This window comes from Panthera uncia (genome assembly GCF_023721935.1).
Source record: "Panthera uncia isolate 11264 chromosome C1 unlocalized genomic scaffold, Puncia_PCG_1.0 HiC_scaffold_4, whole genome shotgun sequence".
NCBI lineage: Eukaryota > Metazoa > Chordata > Mammalia > Carnivora > Felidae > Panthera > Panthera uncia.
The window spans coordinates 50,341,896-50,358,453 of record NW_026057585.1 but is presented as its reverse complement, the minus strand read 5'-3'; the positions used below and the strand labels follow the sequence as shown (position 1 = coordinate 50,358,453).

Genomic DNA, 16,558 nt, shown 5'->3' with positions numbered 1-16,558 from the left:
TTCTTCTGCTAAGCCTGACACCTGTGACTCTTTTGGGTCTCCAGCTGGCAGCCTGGCCTAGACTCTGATTTCAGACATGCCTGTCCTGGGTTGGGCCCCCCATCTTTTGCCTGACCCCTTGACTCATGAACTTGCCACTAATTTGAAATTAGTTCTATTCTCCTCTGGGCTCTGGGGTTCCAGCACCATACCAGTTGCAGCAAGGTGAGAAATGCCTAGCTAGCTCCCTACAAATAAGGAAGGAAGATCAGGCAGTCACAGCACTTAATCATTAAATTGTGACCATTTACTAAAGTCTATTCCATGTCAAGCATTTAACATACATCTGCCATGGCAATATTCCTACAAAGTACAATATCCCTGGCAAGAATGTTCATTTTACAGATGAAGAAACTGAGTTCCAGAGTCATAAGATAACTTGCTGAGGGTCACAAAGCATCCTAATAATGGACCAGAATAAAACCCGTATCCCTCTGATTTTCTCCACTGAAACAGCTTCCTCCCTTATGGCCCCTGCTCCACTTGATAGAAGAGATACCAGTCCTTATTTTGTTCCCATAAGCCTATATATTTCCGAAGCCTTACTCTGAGCTCTACAAAGTCCCTTGCACAGGCCTGACACTTTGTAGCAATACAGTAAATAACTGCTTAACTGAGTATCTGTGATGGCCCAAAGAAACTCCAGACCCTCACGAACCGAATCTTTGTGCCAGTTTCATAGAGCTTCATCTTTTCCTTCATCTAGTGTTTTTTCCATTTCTTTTCTTTCTTTCCTTTTTTTTTTTTTTTTTTTTTTAAGAGTTTGATCTCTCAGACTCTTCTAGAATCGTTTCAGGTTTTCTAGTGCATCAAGTAGATGATTTCCCTGGTAGCTGGGCTAGGACCCACAGAGATGGCTTACTATAGCCTTCCTGACTGAAGCTAAAATTCTCTGAGGTTCACATGCACATCTACATGACAGGCAATTTCCCTCGGCCTCCAGCCCCATCTGAACTCACAACATCCTGTCATCTGGGTTCCCCCTCCCAGGACAACCTCAATATAACAATGCTTTCTTTATTTTTCCTGTCAAGACAATCTTTTTTTCCTTTTTTTCTTTTTATACAAGTTTATTGATTGATTGATTTAACTTCACTTTTTATTTTTTAAAATTTACATCCAAATTAGTCAGTATATAGTGAAGCAATGATTTCAGTAGATTCCTTAATGCCCCTTACTCATTTAGCCCATCCCCCCCTCCCACAATTTGATTTTTATATTAAGCTGATTTCACCTGGATGGAAGTAATGGAGCAGTGTAGGATTGAAGAAGACAAAGAATACCCTGGAATACTACGGAATCACCGTAAGGATGAGGCCTGGACCCTATATCTCTAGCATAGCTAGTGTAATGAAAAGACATGGACTTTGTGGAGTTAGGTCTTGGTTCAAATCTTGAATATACTGCCAGCTTTGTGCCCCTTGGCAAATTTATTAATTTATCTGAGATTCTATTTCTGTATTAATAAGAGTAATACTATCTCTCTAGGCTTGTTTGCAGATAAAGTGAGATAACTTGCATAAAGAACCAGGCCCTAATCTTGGCACATGGTAAACAATCAGAAAATATATATTCCCTACTCGCTCTTTCCCTGTCAGCTCTGCTACTCCTAGATTCAGAGGGGAGATGCACTTTGGGAACGCAGGGAAACTGGGAGGAGGGGAAGAAGAGGATGGTGAAAAAAGAAAGGGAAACAGGCCAGATGCGAATCTATATGAATCTTGATACATCACTACCAAATGGTTTGGAATTAGTATCTTCTAATACTTTACACAAAAAACTTCTCAAACTATTGGCTCCATAAATATTCACATTAAATATGACGACCTCTGATACTCTGGATTTGTTATTTATATATTTGACCATCCTAAAGATTCACTTTTTTAAATCTCAAGCAATCTTCCACTTGCCTAATATTCAGATCACAGCACTACCATTAATTCACTCAACATGCTGTGACAGAGCCAGGAGATAAACAGAAGAAAAAGACAAGGCTCCAATGCACTACAGACAGGGTCTAGTTAGAATACTGCAAGACAGGCTGGAAAAGTGAACAGTGCCACCTCTGCTCTGGCCACTTCTGATCTTCCAAAGCCACACAAACACAATCTATCTCTTCTAGACTTACAGCTCCAGACATATTTACTAGCCTGAGACAATTAGATATCCACTCTACAAATATATGCTAAAAATGCCTTCCATATAGCAACTCCATGGCCAGAGAGCAAGAGTCCTAAGGTCCAGACTATGTCCATCTCCCTTTGTGGCTGACATATCTGCTCATGTGTTTAGCCATGTAGCTCTGCCTCCCAGACTAGATGCTGCCTTCTGTATTCCACATGTAAAATAGGTCAATTTATACCCAAGCCTATGAGCCAAGGCAGTTTGATTTTTACTGCCATTTCCTAACATATAGTAATTCCTGCCAAATAATTGAAACTGGACCTCTGGGTATATTCTTCCTACACCCATGTCAACTCCCCACTTAGCACCTCCCGGGAGCCCTTTTTCATCTTTCTCACCAGCCAAGTAAAGCAGAGCTGTGTTGCCTCTGTATATATATCACCTTCCAGAGCTTTCCAATCTGAACAGAGAGAAGCACAGAGGTGACACAGGATTGAATAAAAACCACATAATTGTTGACTATGACATTTACGAAGCTCTGTGATGGGGCGCCTGGGTGGCTCAGTCGGTTAAGCATCTGACTTTGGCTCAGGTCATGATCTCACAGGTTGTAAATTCAAGCCCTGCATCAGGCTCTGTGCTGACAGCTCAGAGCCTGGAGCCTGCTTTAGATTCTGTGTCTCCCTCTCTCTCTGCCCCTTCCCCGCTCATGCTCTGTCTCTCAAAAATGAATAAACGTTACAAAGCTCTGTGATGTGGGACAAGTTACTTAAACTCTCAGAGCCTCAGCTCTGTGAAATGAGCCCATCTGTGAAATGGTGATCAGAATACCACTCTTACAGGATTGAAGTGAGAATTTAATTATATAATTTATGTAACAATAAGCTATCTAAAATTACATGTTAATTATATAACTTAGATTCTATATTTAAATTATGTAACAGGACAATAGATCATTTCAAAACACTCATTGGGACACAATAGACACCCAATAGGGATAAAAGTCAAAATGTCAAGGCACACCAGGAGCGAATACTGCCGAAAAGAAGAACCAGATTTTGCCAGTTGCTGCTTTTCCTCATCTTCATGGCTGCACACCCGTTCACCCAGAAAATCAAGGAGTCCTACATATAGTAAGGCCTCTTTGTCTTTGGTCATCCCAAAGAGGCCTTAACTGTATTGAGTAAGCAAACCCCTATTATCTGTGGGTCAGTAGTAACTCTCACAGTATTTCTCAAGCTGGGTATTCCTCCTTCGTCACTCACTCAAGTGCTGGCCCACTTTTCCAGTAGTACCCTTGTGAAATCCGTCTTATGGAGTACCTACTGCCCACCCTCCCAGTCTCCCATCCAACATCTGCATTTCCAGCTCCACGCCTTTGTTTGCTCATGCAGCACTCAATGGCTGGAATACGTACACTTCTGTTTTCCATCTCTCCAAATCCTACCTATGGCTCAAGGCCTTACTTACCTAACTGTCCTTTCTTCTATTAAGTCTTCCAGGAAGACAACCATAGCCTTTGTGAGAGGTACCAGTCTAAACAGCTACTCTGTGACACTTGTGTGATGACAGCTGCTGAAAGCTCTCATGAGAATGTGCAGAAGTGTCTCCTCATGGCTGTTATTAAGACCATATAAATACCAAATGTTATTATAAATGCCTTATGATTCCTACATAAATGAAAGGCATTGGTGTTAATCATTTCATACTTTCCTTCCTCATTCCACCTAATCTCAACATAGTAGGTAAAGTAATTCTGTTAAAACTAAATCAGATCATGTCATTTGTTTAATCAAAACCCTCTGTCTTCCTCTCTCTTAAAAGTAGTCCTCAATCACTCCACCCCACTACCTCTATGGCTCATCTCATCTCATTCACTCTACTGCCATCACACTGGCCTCCCATGTTCCCTGAACACACCACAACACTCCCACTTCAGGGTCTTTTTACTTGTTCTTCTCTCCAGAAACTGATGTGGCTCATCCCCTCCCTTTTTTAGGTATTGACACAAAATGTAACCCTATTCCCTGCAGTACTCCTCATCCCCCTTCCTTGCCTTTTCTCCATTACTATTTATCATCACAGTTATTAACATTTACCACCAACAAATATTTTACTCACTGTATTGTAATTCATTTTTTGTCTCCTCTACTAGAAGGAAAACTCCACGAAGGGCAACAATTTTAAACAGTTTTGATAACAGCTCTACCCCCATTGCCTAAAACAAAGTTTGGTAGGTACCTACCATACATTTGTTAATAAGGAAATAAATCTTCCCAGCTAGATTATAAATTCCATGAAGATAAAAATTAATCTATGGCTTTGCAAACACTAAGTCATCACTTTCTTTAACATATTTATAGACTGGGTTCAATAATTCTGATTCTTACTCTGCTTGCCAAAGAAGACAGAAGAATAAAGACAAATCAGTGGTAAGGCAGGAGGTAAACAAGGCAGCTTTAGGAATGTTCAAAACAAAGAGGGGTCATTTAATCTCTTATCCCATGTCCCTCACATGGCTAAATCATAGGGAAGATTTTTATAGTCAAACCAGGGTGAGAATCTCAGTTCTGCTTCTCACTATGGCAGCTGTGTGCCCTTGGATGAATTATTTTCCCTGAGTCTCAATTGCATTATCATGTGAACTGGGAGATGATTAAACGAGATGGCACTGTAAAGGTGGCATCATATACCAGGCACTCAACAAACATTAAGTCCCTATCTGCTGCCTTTCCAGATGCATGTTTATATCCTTTCTACATGAGGATAAGTATTGGTCTGTGCACATACTTTAAAAATAGAAGTACCTTAGTCACCGATGTCTGGCCAGGATGTGAACCAATTCATCTGCCTAGGAGTTTTAGGAATTTGCCCAGGAGTAAATTTAGAAAAAAGGCTCTTAAATCCTGTTGTGCTGTTGTTTGGAACTCATGGGCCTTGACATAGATATTATTTGTTTCATTAACTGATATGAATTAAGCAAATACTCAGAATTCTAGGGAAGCCCCACATAGATAGAGTAGTTTTTTTTAAGAGTCTGAACTAAAAAATGTTATGGAAAAATAAAAAAGAATATAAGCCTAAAAACTTGTTTTCTATCTATTCTCACTGTTTACTGTTAGCTCTTTCCAAATATGTAAGAGAAATGCCCTTCTCCTGTTCCAAAAAAATTTTTTTTCCTTTCATACTATTCCTCAACTTGGGGCTGAGTCCAAACTGCTTAAGCATATCCATCTTTTTTTTTTTTTTTTTTTTTTTTTTTGAGAGAGAGGGCACAAGTGAGCGAGGGGCAAAGAAAGAGAGAGAGAATCCCAGGAGGGGAAGAGGGAGAGAGAAGAAGGTGGAAAGAGAGAGAGAGAAAGAGAGAAGCGGGGCTCACCCGAAGTGGGGCTCGTGCTTACCCAAAGTGGGGACTCCTGCTCACCTGAAGCATGCCTCGAGTTCACCCAATGTTGGGATCAAATTCACAAACCGTGAGATCATGACCTCACCCGAAGTCAGATGCTTAACAACGTAGCCACCCAGGTGCTCTTAAGCATATCCATCATTTTCTACCCTACATCTATACTCCTTTTTCTTTTCTGCCTCTTAAAAATCTTTAAAATGTAGGTGGAGGCTCCCATCAGAACTAAAAGGATAACATATTTTACGTGTTTTCCACACCTGGAGGAGGTTCCTTCAAATGTCCTAAGTCTCCTGTAAAATAACTTCAGGCCTACCGAGAGCATGTGGCACAGTTCCTAAGGACTGTGGAAAAGTTTAGTGACAGTATCGGGATAGACAACTTGATTTCAAAAACCGAGAGCAAGAAAACTAAAGCTGTGAAAGGTGAATTATAAAGAGCTAGTGGCAGTACTGGTAAGAACACAGGTTTTTTGCAATATTCCATTTCAGTGTTCTTCTGTCAGGAATTATGATATAACCAAGGGCTAGCCAACCTCCCTGGATCCTATTCAAAAGTCCAAATTATTCTAGTGCCATAAATGCCAGTTATATAACTCTACAAATAGCCTGGTGGATATTACATCAGCAGCAACTAACTGATAATACAAAACATGTCCTTCTCTCTCCCCAAGTGAGAAAATCCCTAAGCAAAGGAAAAGCTCATGTCCTTCAGGAGAAGTCTGGAACCAAAATAGAATCTACTAAGATGAAATTATACAGGAGGAGAAGCAGTCTGAAATTGAGAAGCAACTCATCCTTCTAAAGAAACAAGCAAAGGAATTCAAAATGAGGGAACAGAAGATTCGGGTGCTGGGCAGAGGTAGCTAGACTAAAATCCCCAGGAATAACTGTGGGGCTAGACTCTGAGCTTCACCATGTCCCGTCCCAGAGACTATGCAGACCCTAGGGTGGCCTCAGAAGCTACAAAATGAGTTTTATTACACTAAAGAAGGCTGACTTAACCAGTATGTATGGCATATCATGAAGGAATATGAAAATAAAAGTAATCCATTCATGTATCCACTATTTATAGACTATAGTTAAGAATGAAGACCTGGAAGGCAAATCATGGATTGAAAACTTGCCAGCTGGGTAATATGGGGCAAGTTTCTAGCCTCTCTGTGAAATGGAATATTCACAGCATCTATCTCATAGAGCTGTTACAGAGACTAAGTATACGTAGTTAGGACAATGCTCAGTTCTAGTACACATAAAAAATACTGGCCAGCAGGCACCTGGGTGGCTCAGTTGGTTAAGCGTCTGACTTCGGCTCAGGTCATGATCTCACAGCTCATGAGTTCGAGGGCTGCGTTGGGCTCTGTGCTGACAGCCCAGAGCTTGGAGCCTGCTTCAGATTCTGTGTCTCCCCTTCTCTCTGTCCCTCCCATGCTCATACTCTGTCTCCCTCTGTCTCTCAATAATGAGTAAACTTAAAAAAAAATTTTTTTTAAATACTGGCCAGTATTTTGTTATTAGTACTAGCTGAATGCTTATTATGGCCCAGACACTGATAAATACTGGCATAACTGGAAATAAGACAAGTGATTTCTGCCCTCAAATAGCCGAAAATCTAAAATGGTGATGGACACATATATGGTTTACTAGGCTACATTGTAATTATTTAGTCATTTTCTGAATGATAAATGCATTCAGGAATGAGAACTTGGTGACTCTGGAGTCCAATCCATCTGGGTTAAAATCCTTGTGACATGTCTTACTAATTATGTGACCTTGGCAGATCTACAAGGGAATGTACCATGTCTCTCTAGAACACAATGCCTCGCATACAGACACACTCAATGCATAACTTCAGAATACATTCAACTTACTTAACCTCTCTAGGCCTCAGCCTCTTCATTTATAAAATAGTGATAATAAAAGAACTTCAAAAGAGTGTTACAAAGAATTAGGCAATTCAACAGAGAAAGTACATTTGCAATAAAAGGTACTAGAACTGGATATCTATATTAACACACACACACACACACACACACACACACACACACACAATAAAAAGAACTTTTCATCTAGACTTCACACAGTATATAAAAATTAATCCAAAAGTGAGCTACATACCTAATTGTAAAACCGAAAGCAGTATAAAACTTCTCGGACACATAAGAGGAAAAATCTTTGTAACCTTGGGGTTAGGCAAAGATTTCTTAGATACCTAACACTGAAAGCATAACTCATAGAAGAAAAACTGATAAAATAGCCTTAAAAATTTTCTTCTTCAAAAGAGAGTATTAGAAAAATGAAAAGACAGGCCACAGACTGGGAAGTAATACTTGTACATCACATATCTGATAAGAAACTTGTATCCATAATAAATAAAGAACTCTGAAAATTTAAGAAAACAAAGGGCGCCTGGCTGGCTCAGTCAGTAGAGCTCGTGACTCTTGATCTCAAGGTTGCAGGTTCAAGTCCCATGTTGGGTACAGAAATTACTTAAAAATAAAATCTTCAAAAAACAAAAAAACTTAAGAAAACAACCCAATTTTTAAAAAATGGGTAAAATAGGGGCGCCTGGGTGGCTCAGTCGGTTAAGTGGCCGACTTCGGCTCAGGTAATGATCTTGCGGTCCGTGAGTTCGAGCTCCGCGTCGGGCTCTGTTCTGACAGCTTGCTCAGAGCCTGGAGTCTGTTTCAGATTCTGTGTCTCCCTCTCTCTGACCCTCCCCTGTTCATGCTCTCTCTCTCCCTGTCTCAAAAATAAGTAAAACGTTAAAAAAAAATTTTTTTTTAAATGGGCAAAATATCTGAACAGCCACTTTACTAAAGAATATATAGAGATGGAAAATAAACACATGAAAAGATGTTCAACATCATGAATCACTACAGCACGTAAAACCACAATGAGAAACCACTACAGATCTATTAGAATGTCTAGAATACCAAGGGCTGGGATGTGGAGCAACCAGCATAGTACATCATACATGGCTGAGAGATATGCAAAATGTTACAGACATTTTTGAAAATAATTTGACAATTTCTTAGGAAATGAAACATAACACTTACCAGACAAACCAGGAATTCCACTCCTAGGTATTTACCCAAGTGAAATGAAAACTTACGTTCACAAACAAACTTTTAAGCAAGTATTTTAACAGCTAATACAGAATGGTTAAAAATTGGAAACTACCCAAATGTCTTTCAGTCTTTCAGTTGGTCAATCAATAAAAAACTGTGATATATTCATAACAGAATATACTCAGCAATAAAAAGTTACAAACTACTGATACATGTAACAACACAGAATCTCAGAGTGCAACACAGAATCTCAAATGCAGTATCTGATGTGAAAAGAAGTCAGACCAAGAGCTACCTTTCCATGACAATCTGGATACTACACAGATGAAAACAGATCTTTGTCAGAGGCTGAGGGTAGTGGGAGAGGTTCAATGCAAAGGGACATGGGGAGATTTTAGAGGCAATACAATTGTTTTATATCTTGAATGTGGTGCTGGTAGTTACAGGACTGCTGTATCCATTTATCAAAACTCACAGAACTGTAAACTAAAAGGGGTGAAATTCACTGTATTCAAATCATATAACAACTTTTTAAAATGGAAGAAAAAAAATCACAAAGATGAGTCCCAGAGACTCTAGGAATTCTAGCCTGGATAGTTATGAAGATGATGATGTCATTATCTGGAAAGGCTACATTAGGCCAAACCCACAGGCCAACTCCAGCAACAGATGGAAAGTAAGTACAGAAGCAGGCTCTTGTCACCACCCTTCACTAATCATTCCCTCCCTTCTCCACTGCCTTTGGGGCTTGGTGAGCACTCAGTAAGTGGCTGCCGGAGAAAAAGCCTTTAGGAGAGTTGAAGACAGGCAGGCTCTCAACGGAGACCTATTTAAAAAAGTGCCGCCTAAATCCCAGAATCAATTTGGATGAAGCCTAATAAGTAGCTACCAGTGCAAACCTCCTGCTTCTTGCATTTGAATCACACCAGAGAAGGCTATTTAAACTCTTCTTAAAACAACAAAGAAACTAGGCAGGGTAGAGGAAAGCTAAATGTATCTGGGTCTAATCACAGAATCTTTGAAGAATATAGTTCAATTATAGATATGTAATAAAGCATAAGCATAGAATTTTCATTGTATAATTCAGGTAATAAATATATGATGATGTTGTAAAATTCTTTCAACTTCTCTGTGAAATTTTTTGGCTAAAATGTGGAATAAGAAAATGGGTTACAAGAATGTGTGAATTCCCTTTTTTTAAATTAAAAATCATGTAATGGTTAATGGCACTCAATAAACAGTAAATGAATCTCACACACACACACACACACACACACACAAGAATATGTTCAATTAATGATTTCCTTCAAAGTGCAGTCCACCAAAGATGGACTGACACCATTTCGATCAAAGTGAATCTGATAGCCACTTTAAGTTTGGTTTTTGCATTTAAAAAATAATGTCCACAGCTTATGAGGCTACTTATTAACTCATGGAAGAACTCAAAAAAAAGTAAATAATAAAACTATAATTTTCATTTTAAAGAGAAAAAGTGAAAAAGATTAGATAATAGTTTTGTAGAGCTTTCCTCTACAAAAGGTAAAAAGCACACTATAATGAAAAACAGCATTTGAACAAAAATTCATGTGGGTTTTAATTCCAACTCTGCAACTAATTTGGCTGGCTAAGTACATCAATTATTCTCCCTAGCCTTGTAATAAAAGAGACTGAAGAGATAGGATATGTAAAATTTATAATAAAATGCGAAAGCAATTAAAAATTATTAAAAATACTACCTAGGGCCAGAGTACCAATGACAGTCATTATCATGATTATCATTACCAAAGATCCTTGCTAGCAAAATGGTACTGTGTAACCAGAACTAAAATGTACTACCCAACACAAAAAGAAACTCTACTGGAAGAATTTTCAAGATGTTGCTTTTGATCTACCTTAGATTGGCAAATGTTATAACATTCCAAAATACTCAGACACTTTTAATAGCCTGCAATGTGGAAAAAAAAAAAAGATACCTAAGTTTTCTTATAAGATACTTTTATCATCTCAAAAGCAATTTGAACTGCAGAGATCTGAAAATGCAAACAGAAGCTTTCACTTCATTTTGGTTGTTAAGATTATTTATTTGAAGCTAACATAACAAAAATCAAGGCATCTCTGACTCAGGTCTATATAGTGCTAAAAAGATTCTTTAATCCAAATTTTTAGAAGTGAATGAAACGCAGATCACATTCCAAGTCAGAACTGTTCCAACAAATTGTTCCTTACATCCTGGCCCCTTCTCATGAATATTAATGAATGAAACTGGTATTTACTAAACACAGATGTCAAGCAGTGCGTTAGGTACTTTATATTAGATTACTTCATTCTAACAAGTCTAAGGAGGTATTTTCTTTCATTTTCTTTTTTTTTTTTTTTTTTTTAACTAGGAGGCTCCACACCCAGCATGGAGACTAGTGCGGGGCTTAAACTCACCACCATGAGATCAAGACCTGAGCTGAGATCAAGAGTCGTTTGTTTAACCAACTGAGCCACCCAGGTGCCCCAAGAGATATGGGTATTTTCACCCCTAACACCTAAAAAAACTGAAGCTCAGAAAAGATAAACAACTCAAAGTCATACAGATAGGAAGCATCAGAACTATAACTCCAAACAAGGTCTAAGACTGAACTACTCATCTTCCTTCCATAATATACAATCTTCAAGTACACATTACACCCACCACTACCCCCAACTCCTACACCCACAAATAATGAATGACTTTTCCTTTAAAAGATAAATAACTATAGTGGCAAATAAATGTCAGGGAAGGAGTAACAATGAGTTACTAGCCTATTACCAGTATTAGTACTAAATTTTCATGTTCATTCATAAAGAAGGTAGAACAGGGTAGAATAGGTATTATCAATAGTTGATTATACTGAAGAAATAAGAGCCCAGACAGGTAATATAATTTGCTGTAAATTAAAGAGATGACACTCCCATATTCTGTTAGAGAGCTTTATAGTTTCCAAAGTGCTTTTTCACCAATCCACATAGGATTCATCAAACACTTATTAAGCAATAGCAGGATTCATTCTACGAGTTTGAGAAATGAGAGAACTACATAGGCAGAGATCCCTGCCCCCATGGAATTTACATTCTAACAGGAGAGACAGAAAATAGGCAATAAATAAGCAAATTTTATAGTATATTAAAGGATTAAGTGCTCTGGAAAAGATAAATAGAAAAATAGAATAAGAGGGTTTAAAACACAGCATCAGAAGGGGAAGAGTAGGTTGTAGTTTTAAACAAGGTGGTCAGGGTAGACTTCCATGAGAAGGTAACAACTGAGCAAAAACTTACAGGCATAAAGGAGTTAACCATGCAAGTGGAGAAGACTAGGCAGTAAACTAGGCAAGAGATGCTAGATTGGTGGCTTAGATGATGCTGGGAGCAATGCAGGTGAGAAGTGACTGTTTTCTGGATCTATTCTGAAGGCAGAGCCAAGAGAATTTGTGAACACACTGGATACTGGGTAGAAGACTGAAGGGTCAAGAATGACTCCAGGGTTTTGGAACTGAGAGGCTAGAAGGACAGAGTGTGCATCAGCTGATATACAGAGGCTACGGGTGGAGCACACTTTGGAGAAAATAATAGGGACTTCAGGTTTGGACATGTTAGCTAGAGATGTAAAGTGGCCTGTTAGACATAGAAGTTGGAGTTGAAGACAGAGGTCTGGCCCAAATACAAATTTGAGAATTTTCAAGCACATAGACAGTATTTAAAGCCATGGAATCAATTCTGGAACTGAAAAAGGTCTTTCATACAAGTCACCCTCACCACTGATAAAGTCTAAAGGAATCCAGTGATATGTCCAAGGTCAGACACATATAAAGCAATTCTAACAGAGCTGCTATTCTTTAGCCCTGAATTTTCTTGACAACACTGTACTACCATCTAGTATAAGTAAAGGATTGTTCTTTGAAGGCTAGAAGGAGTTTAGCTTCCAGAAAAGATCCCTTAAATAGCGTGCGCATAAAATATGGAACCATTTTATCCCCATTTCTTAAAAAGCATTATGTGAAGACATTAAATATATATAATACACTGTAGGTGCTCCATAAAAGTTTAATAAAGAAACAAATTTGCATTAAATAGCCCCTTACTGTGATACTATTTGAGTATCCAAATCCCTCCTGTCAAAGTGGTTACATTTAAATATTTTTACTTACCTGATATTTAAGCCAATGAAGTTCGTCCATGTGAAAATATAATCTCCACCAAAGACCATTCCAATATAAGTTATTAATATATTCTACAAAGAAAAACAGCAATATGCTGTTACACAGGTTTAAATGAGCTTTTCAATATTCATGTAAACTCATCCACACAATGGCCCAAATGTCTATCCTTAAAATATAAAATCAGATAAACAGAAAAACCCACCAATCCTAAAATGAGCGTAGTATGGGTAAGGCCACTAATAAGGAAACAATGACATTAACTTCTTCCCAATCTAAATCTCCAAAAGCTAAATGCTTTCACTGATAATTATCACAAGATTATCCACTTTCCCTGTCTCATGTTATAGGCTGACATTATAAATTTAAATAGAGAAACACTAGGGGTAGAAAAAATAATGCACATTTAGTAATCTTAGAAAAGAATGCTTCTTCCTCCCATTGTGGTAACCATTGACTTGTGAGGGGAAAGTGAAGCAGGAAAACCTCACAGGTAAGCATCTCTCCCTCTTGTTCTAAAAAGGAAAAAGGGGATGGTAGGCAGTTCACCAACATCAACATTGTTTTTAGAGGCAGCTTCTTTGGTATCTTAAGAAAACACATGATGGGCGCCTGGGTGTCTCAGTTGAGTCAGTTAAGTGTCCAATTCTTGGTTTTGGCTCAGATCACAATCTCGAGGTTCATGGGATCAAGCCCCACACTGGGCTCCGCACTGACAGCAAGCAGCCTGCTTGGGATATTCTTTCTCTCTCTCAAAATAAATAAATAAATAAACTTACAAAAAAATACCACATATGAAAAGTCGTCTCAAAGTAGCATACCTAAAATTACCTCTCCTGATTCCCTAAGCTCCTAGGTGTAAACATCTGCTTCTCTGGCTTCCTTTCAATTATCTTCAGACCACAGAGGTGAAATAAACTTTCCCGAAGTTCAAGCTATTATTCAATTCTTCCCTAACCTTCTCTCTTTCACATTCACAAGTCACTGCCTCCCTCTCCACTATTATAGCTGTCGTAAATGATAAATGTCACAAACGTTTTTAGAACCTGGGCTCTCCTAGATTGGGCCTATGGAAGCAGAACTACCACAGCATTTTTAAAAGGCCAAAAAGAAACCTCAAAATTAATTGTATAATGGGAGTGCCCTTTGAGAGAACATTCAAAATCATGTCAACCTTTTCTAGGTCTAAGCAAGTTAACTTAGAACAGCTTTTCTTATTATTTGAGGGGAAAAAATAAAAATAAATACCATATAACAGTAAATAAGGTCAGTAGGCAACTTGAGAAAATGTGTAACAGGATCTCACTTGGAACAGAGATCTAGAGAGAAGGCAGGTTAATTTGCATAGATTGCCCAGGGAGCTACAGATAGGGAAAGGACTCAGAATCCAAACCTTGCTGCTCGAAATCAACCAGGAAAAGACAGCAATGCCCCCAAAGCAGAACTTACTAGCAACCACAGAAGAATCTATGCTAGTAACTGAAAACTAAGACGGCAAGTTTCAAACTTTAGTCTACCAGAGAATCACCTGGAAACCTTGTTAAAAATGATGATTTCCAGGTTCTACTTTAGAGCCTCTGATTTAGTATATATGAGGTGGGCCCAGGAATTTCCACTTTTAACTAAGTAACCTACATAATCTTCCCACCATGATTAAGAAAAACAAGAAATACTGACAGTCTCTTGGGGCAGTGACTGAGCTAAAAGGGCTGTGACTGGGAGGCTGATGAAAGAAACTCCCCTGTGGCCCATGAAGCTCTGAACCAGCAAGGGCAGCAGCGCACTCCCGTCTGAAGATGGAAGACATCCTTCAGCAGTGATACAAGGCAGCGAGGACCAACAGTGGTTGTAAACTAATCCAACAGTCCAGTTTTTCCCTCCCTCTAGACTTTGGAAGTAAAACTGCCCCTTGGGGACAGAGTAAATTAATAGGGTTGTGTGGGGAGGAGGAAATATCAAAAGAAAGGTACTGGACTGTATGTTAATAAGAGTGTGATTATATTTGTACTCCATGCTGATAAATAAAAAGAAAATACACTAAGAAATCTTAAGCAAATAGGTTCGTTACTAAAAAGAAACACTGACTGGGGCTCCTGGGTGGCTCAGTCGGTTGAGCGTCCGACTTCGGCTCAGGTCATGATCTCACAGCTTGTGAGTTTGAGCCCCTCGTTGGGCTCTGTGCTGACAGCTCAGAGCCTGGAGCCTGCTTCGGATTCTGTGTCTCCCTCTCTGTCTGCTCCTGACCCACTCATATTCTGTCTCTGTCTCTCTCAAAAATAAATAGACATTAAAAATCTTAAAAAAAAAAAAAAAAAAAAAAAGGAAACACTGACTTTCCTACACTGTCCTTTTTGGCTAAAAACTGGTAACAACAACTGGCCTGTCTCTCAGGTTCTTGCTGTTCTTATTCTGCATTCACTTTGCTCTTGAACCATTTACTTTACAAAACCAAAACAGAGCTGAGAGCTAACTTGAGGGGTTAAAACTATTTTAGCAGCCTAGGCCTTTGAATGCAGATGAACTTGTCTCTGGCTCTCATGGGAATTCACACAACTAACTAGTTATAGCTTAATTTAGAATTTTATTTACACCAAACACTCCAATTCCATGATTTGAAGTCACAGACCTTCTGAAATTTTAACCCAAATCTAGTTTCCAAAGTGAGGGCAAGTGGACACCACTCCATGGAGATATAAAGGGAAACATAGCAGAGCAATGAAAACTTTATTGTGCAATCCCTTCCCTCACTATTGACAAATGGGGAATCAGAAAGGAAGTCCCAAGGGATAGTATTCTTTTCCCCAAATGATCAAGGGCCTACCTCTCTGTCTTACCCCCCCGCCCACCCCCGCCCGGCTCTGTCTTACCTTTTTTAGAAAGCAAGCCTACCCTGCTAATTCATTTGGAAATCTGGCATGCTGTGGTGTTGGAGATTAAAGCACTAGAAGCACAAAATCAGATGAAACAGGCCTCAGGCTTCAAGCCACTAACTTCAGCTCAATATTCAAGTCAACTTGGCTCTCCTGGCTGAAGACAAATGAGCCTCCCTCAAATAAAAGGGATCTGGAGGAAATGACATCACTGGAAATGTCAGACACAGCTTTTAAAAGTGGGCCATTTAAGGTCTGGCTCATGCACTGGAAAAATCCCTTGATTAATTTTTGGCAGGCACCCTTTCCCTATAACAGCCAGAACTGAGTAAGGCAGAGAACAGAACAGTTTTCATGGGGGTTACAGGGACAAGCCTATCACCTACCCTGTCTGAAATAAGCCTAATTCTGCTTCCTCTGCACTAAGATAACACATTCTTCTTTTCCCATACTCCTCAGAGCCAAGTTGCCTGAAAGTGGAGATTATACCCCCTTGAGTTCTTAAAGATCATTTTAGAAACCATCACCACAATCTGCCAAACCAAGACATTCTGTCAGAAAAAAAAAGGATTATAGGGGCTTAAGACCACAGAGAGACTTAAAGTAACAACTTTAAAACAAAGCAGGTACCCAAAAGCTAACAGTATTTTTTTCAACTCACCTTAATACAGCCAACTATTGTAGTTGTAAGAGCAGAATTATACTGAGTGCAGAGTACTGTGGCGTACATCAAGATAAACCTGGAATGAAGAAGGAAGAGGTGTAAGAGCCAGTTGCTTACTTTATAGCAATCTCTAGCCAAGAGAAACAGCGTTGGCCATGCTAGCACATTGTAGTCACTATGAGCTTTCCCCACCTCACCCCTGCATGT

General features: G+C 39.1%; 1 protein-coding gene across 2 annotated transcripts in view; it reads right to left on the bottom strand.

Annotated features, from left to right (window-relative positions):
- SLC35D1 (solute carrier family 35 member D1) overlaps positions 1 to 16,558 on the bottom strand; it is a 69,782-nt gene that overhangs the window by 24,665 nt on the left and 28,559 nt on the right. For both annotated transcript variants that reach the window (XR_007455012.1, XM_049618528.1), the window contains exons 10-11: positions 16,349 to 16,427; positions 12,809 to 12,891 (exon numbers count right to left, since the gene is read on the bottom strand). Coding sequence is in view for 1 of the 2 variants with exons in the window: in XM_049618528.1 (XP_049474485.1) it covers positions 12,809 to 12,891; positions 16,349 to 16,427 (162 nt within the window). In the remaining variant the exon portion in view is untranslated. The remainder of the gene's footprint in view (positions 1 to 12,808; positions 12,892 to 16,348; positions 16,428 to 16,558) is intronic.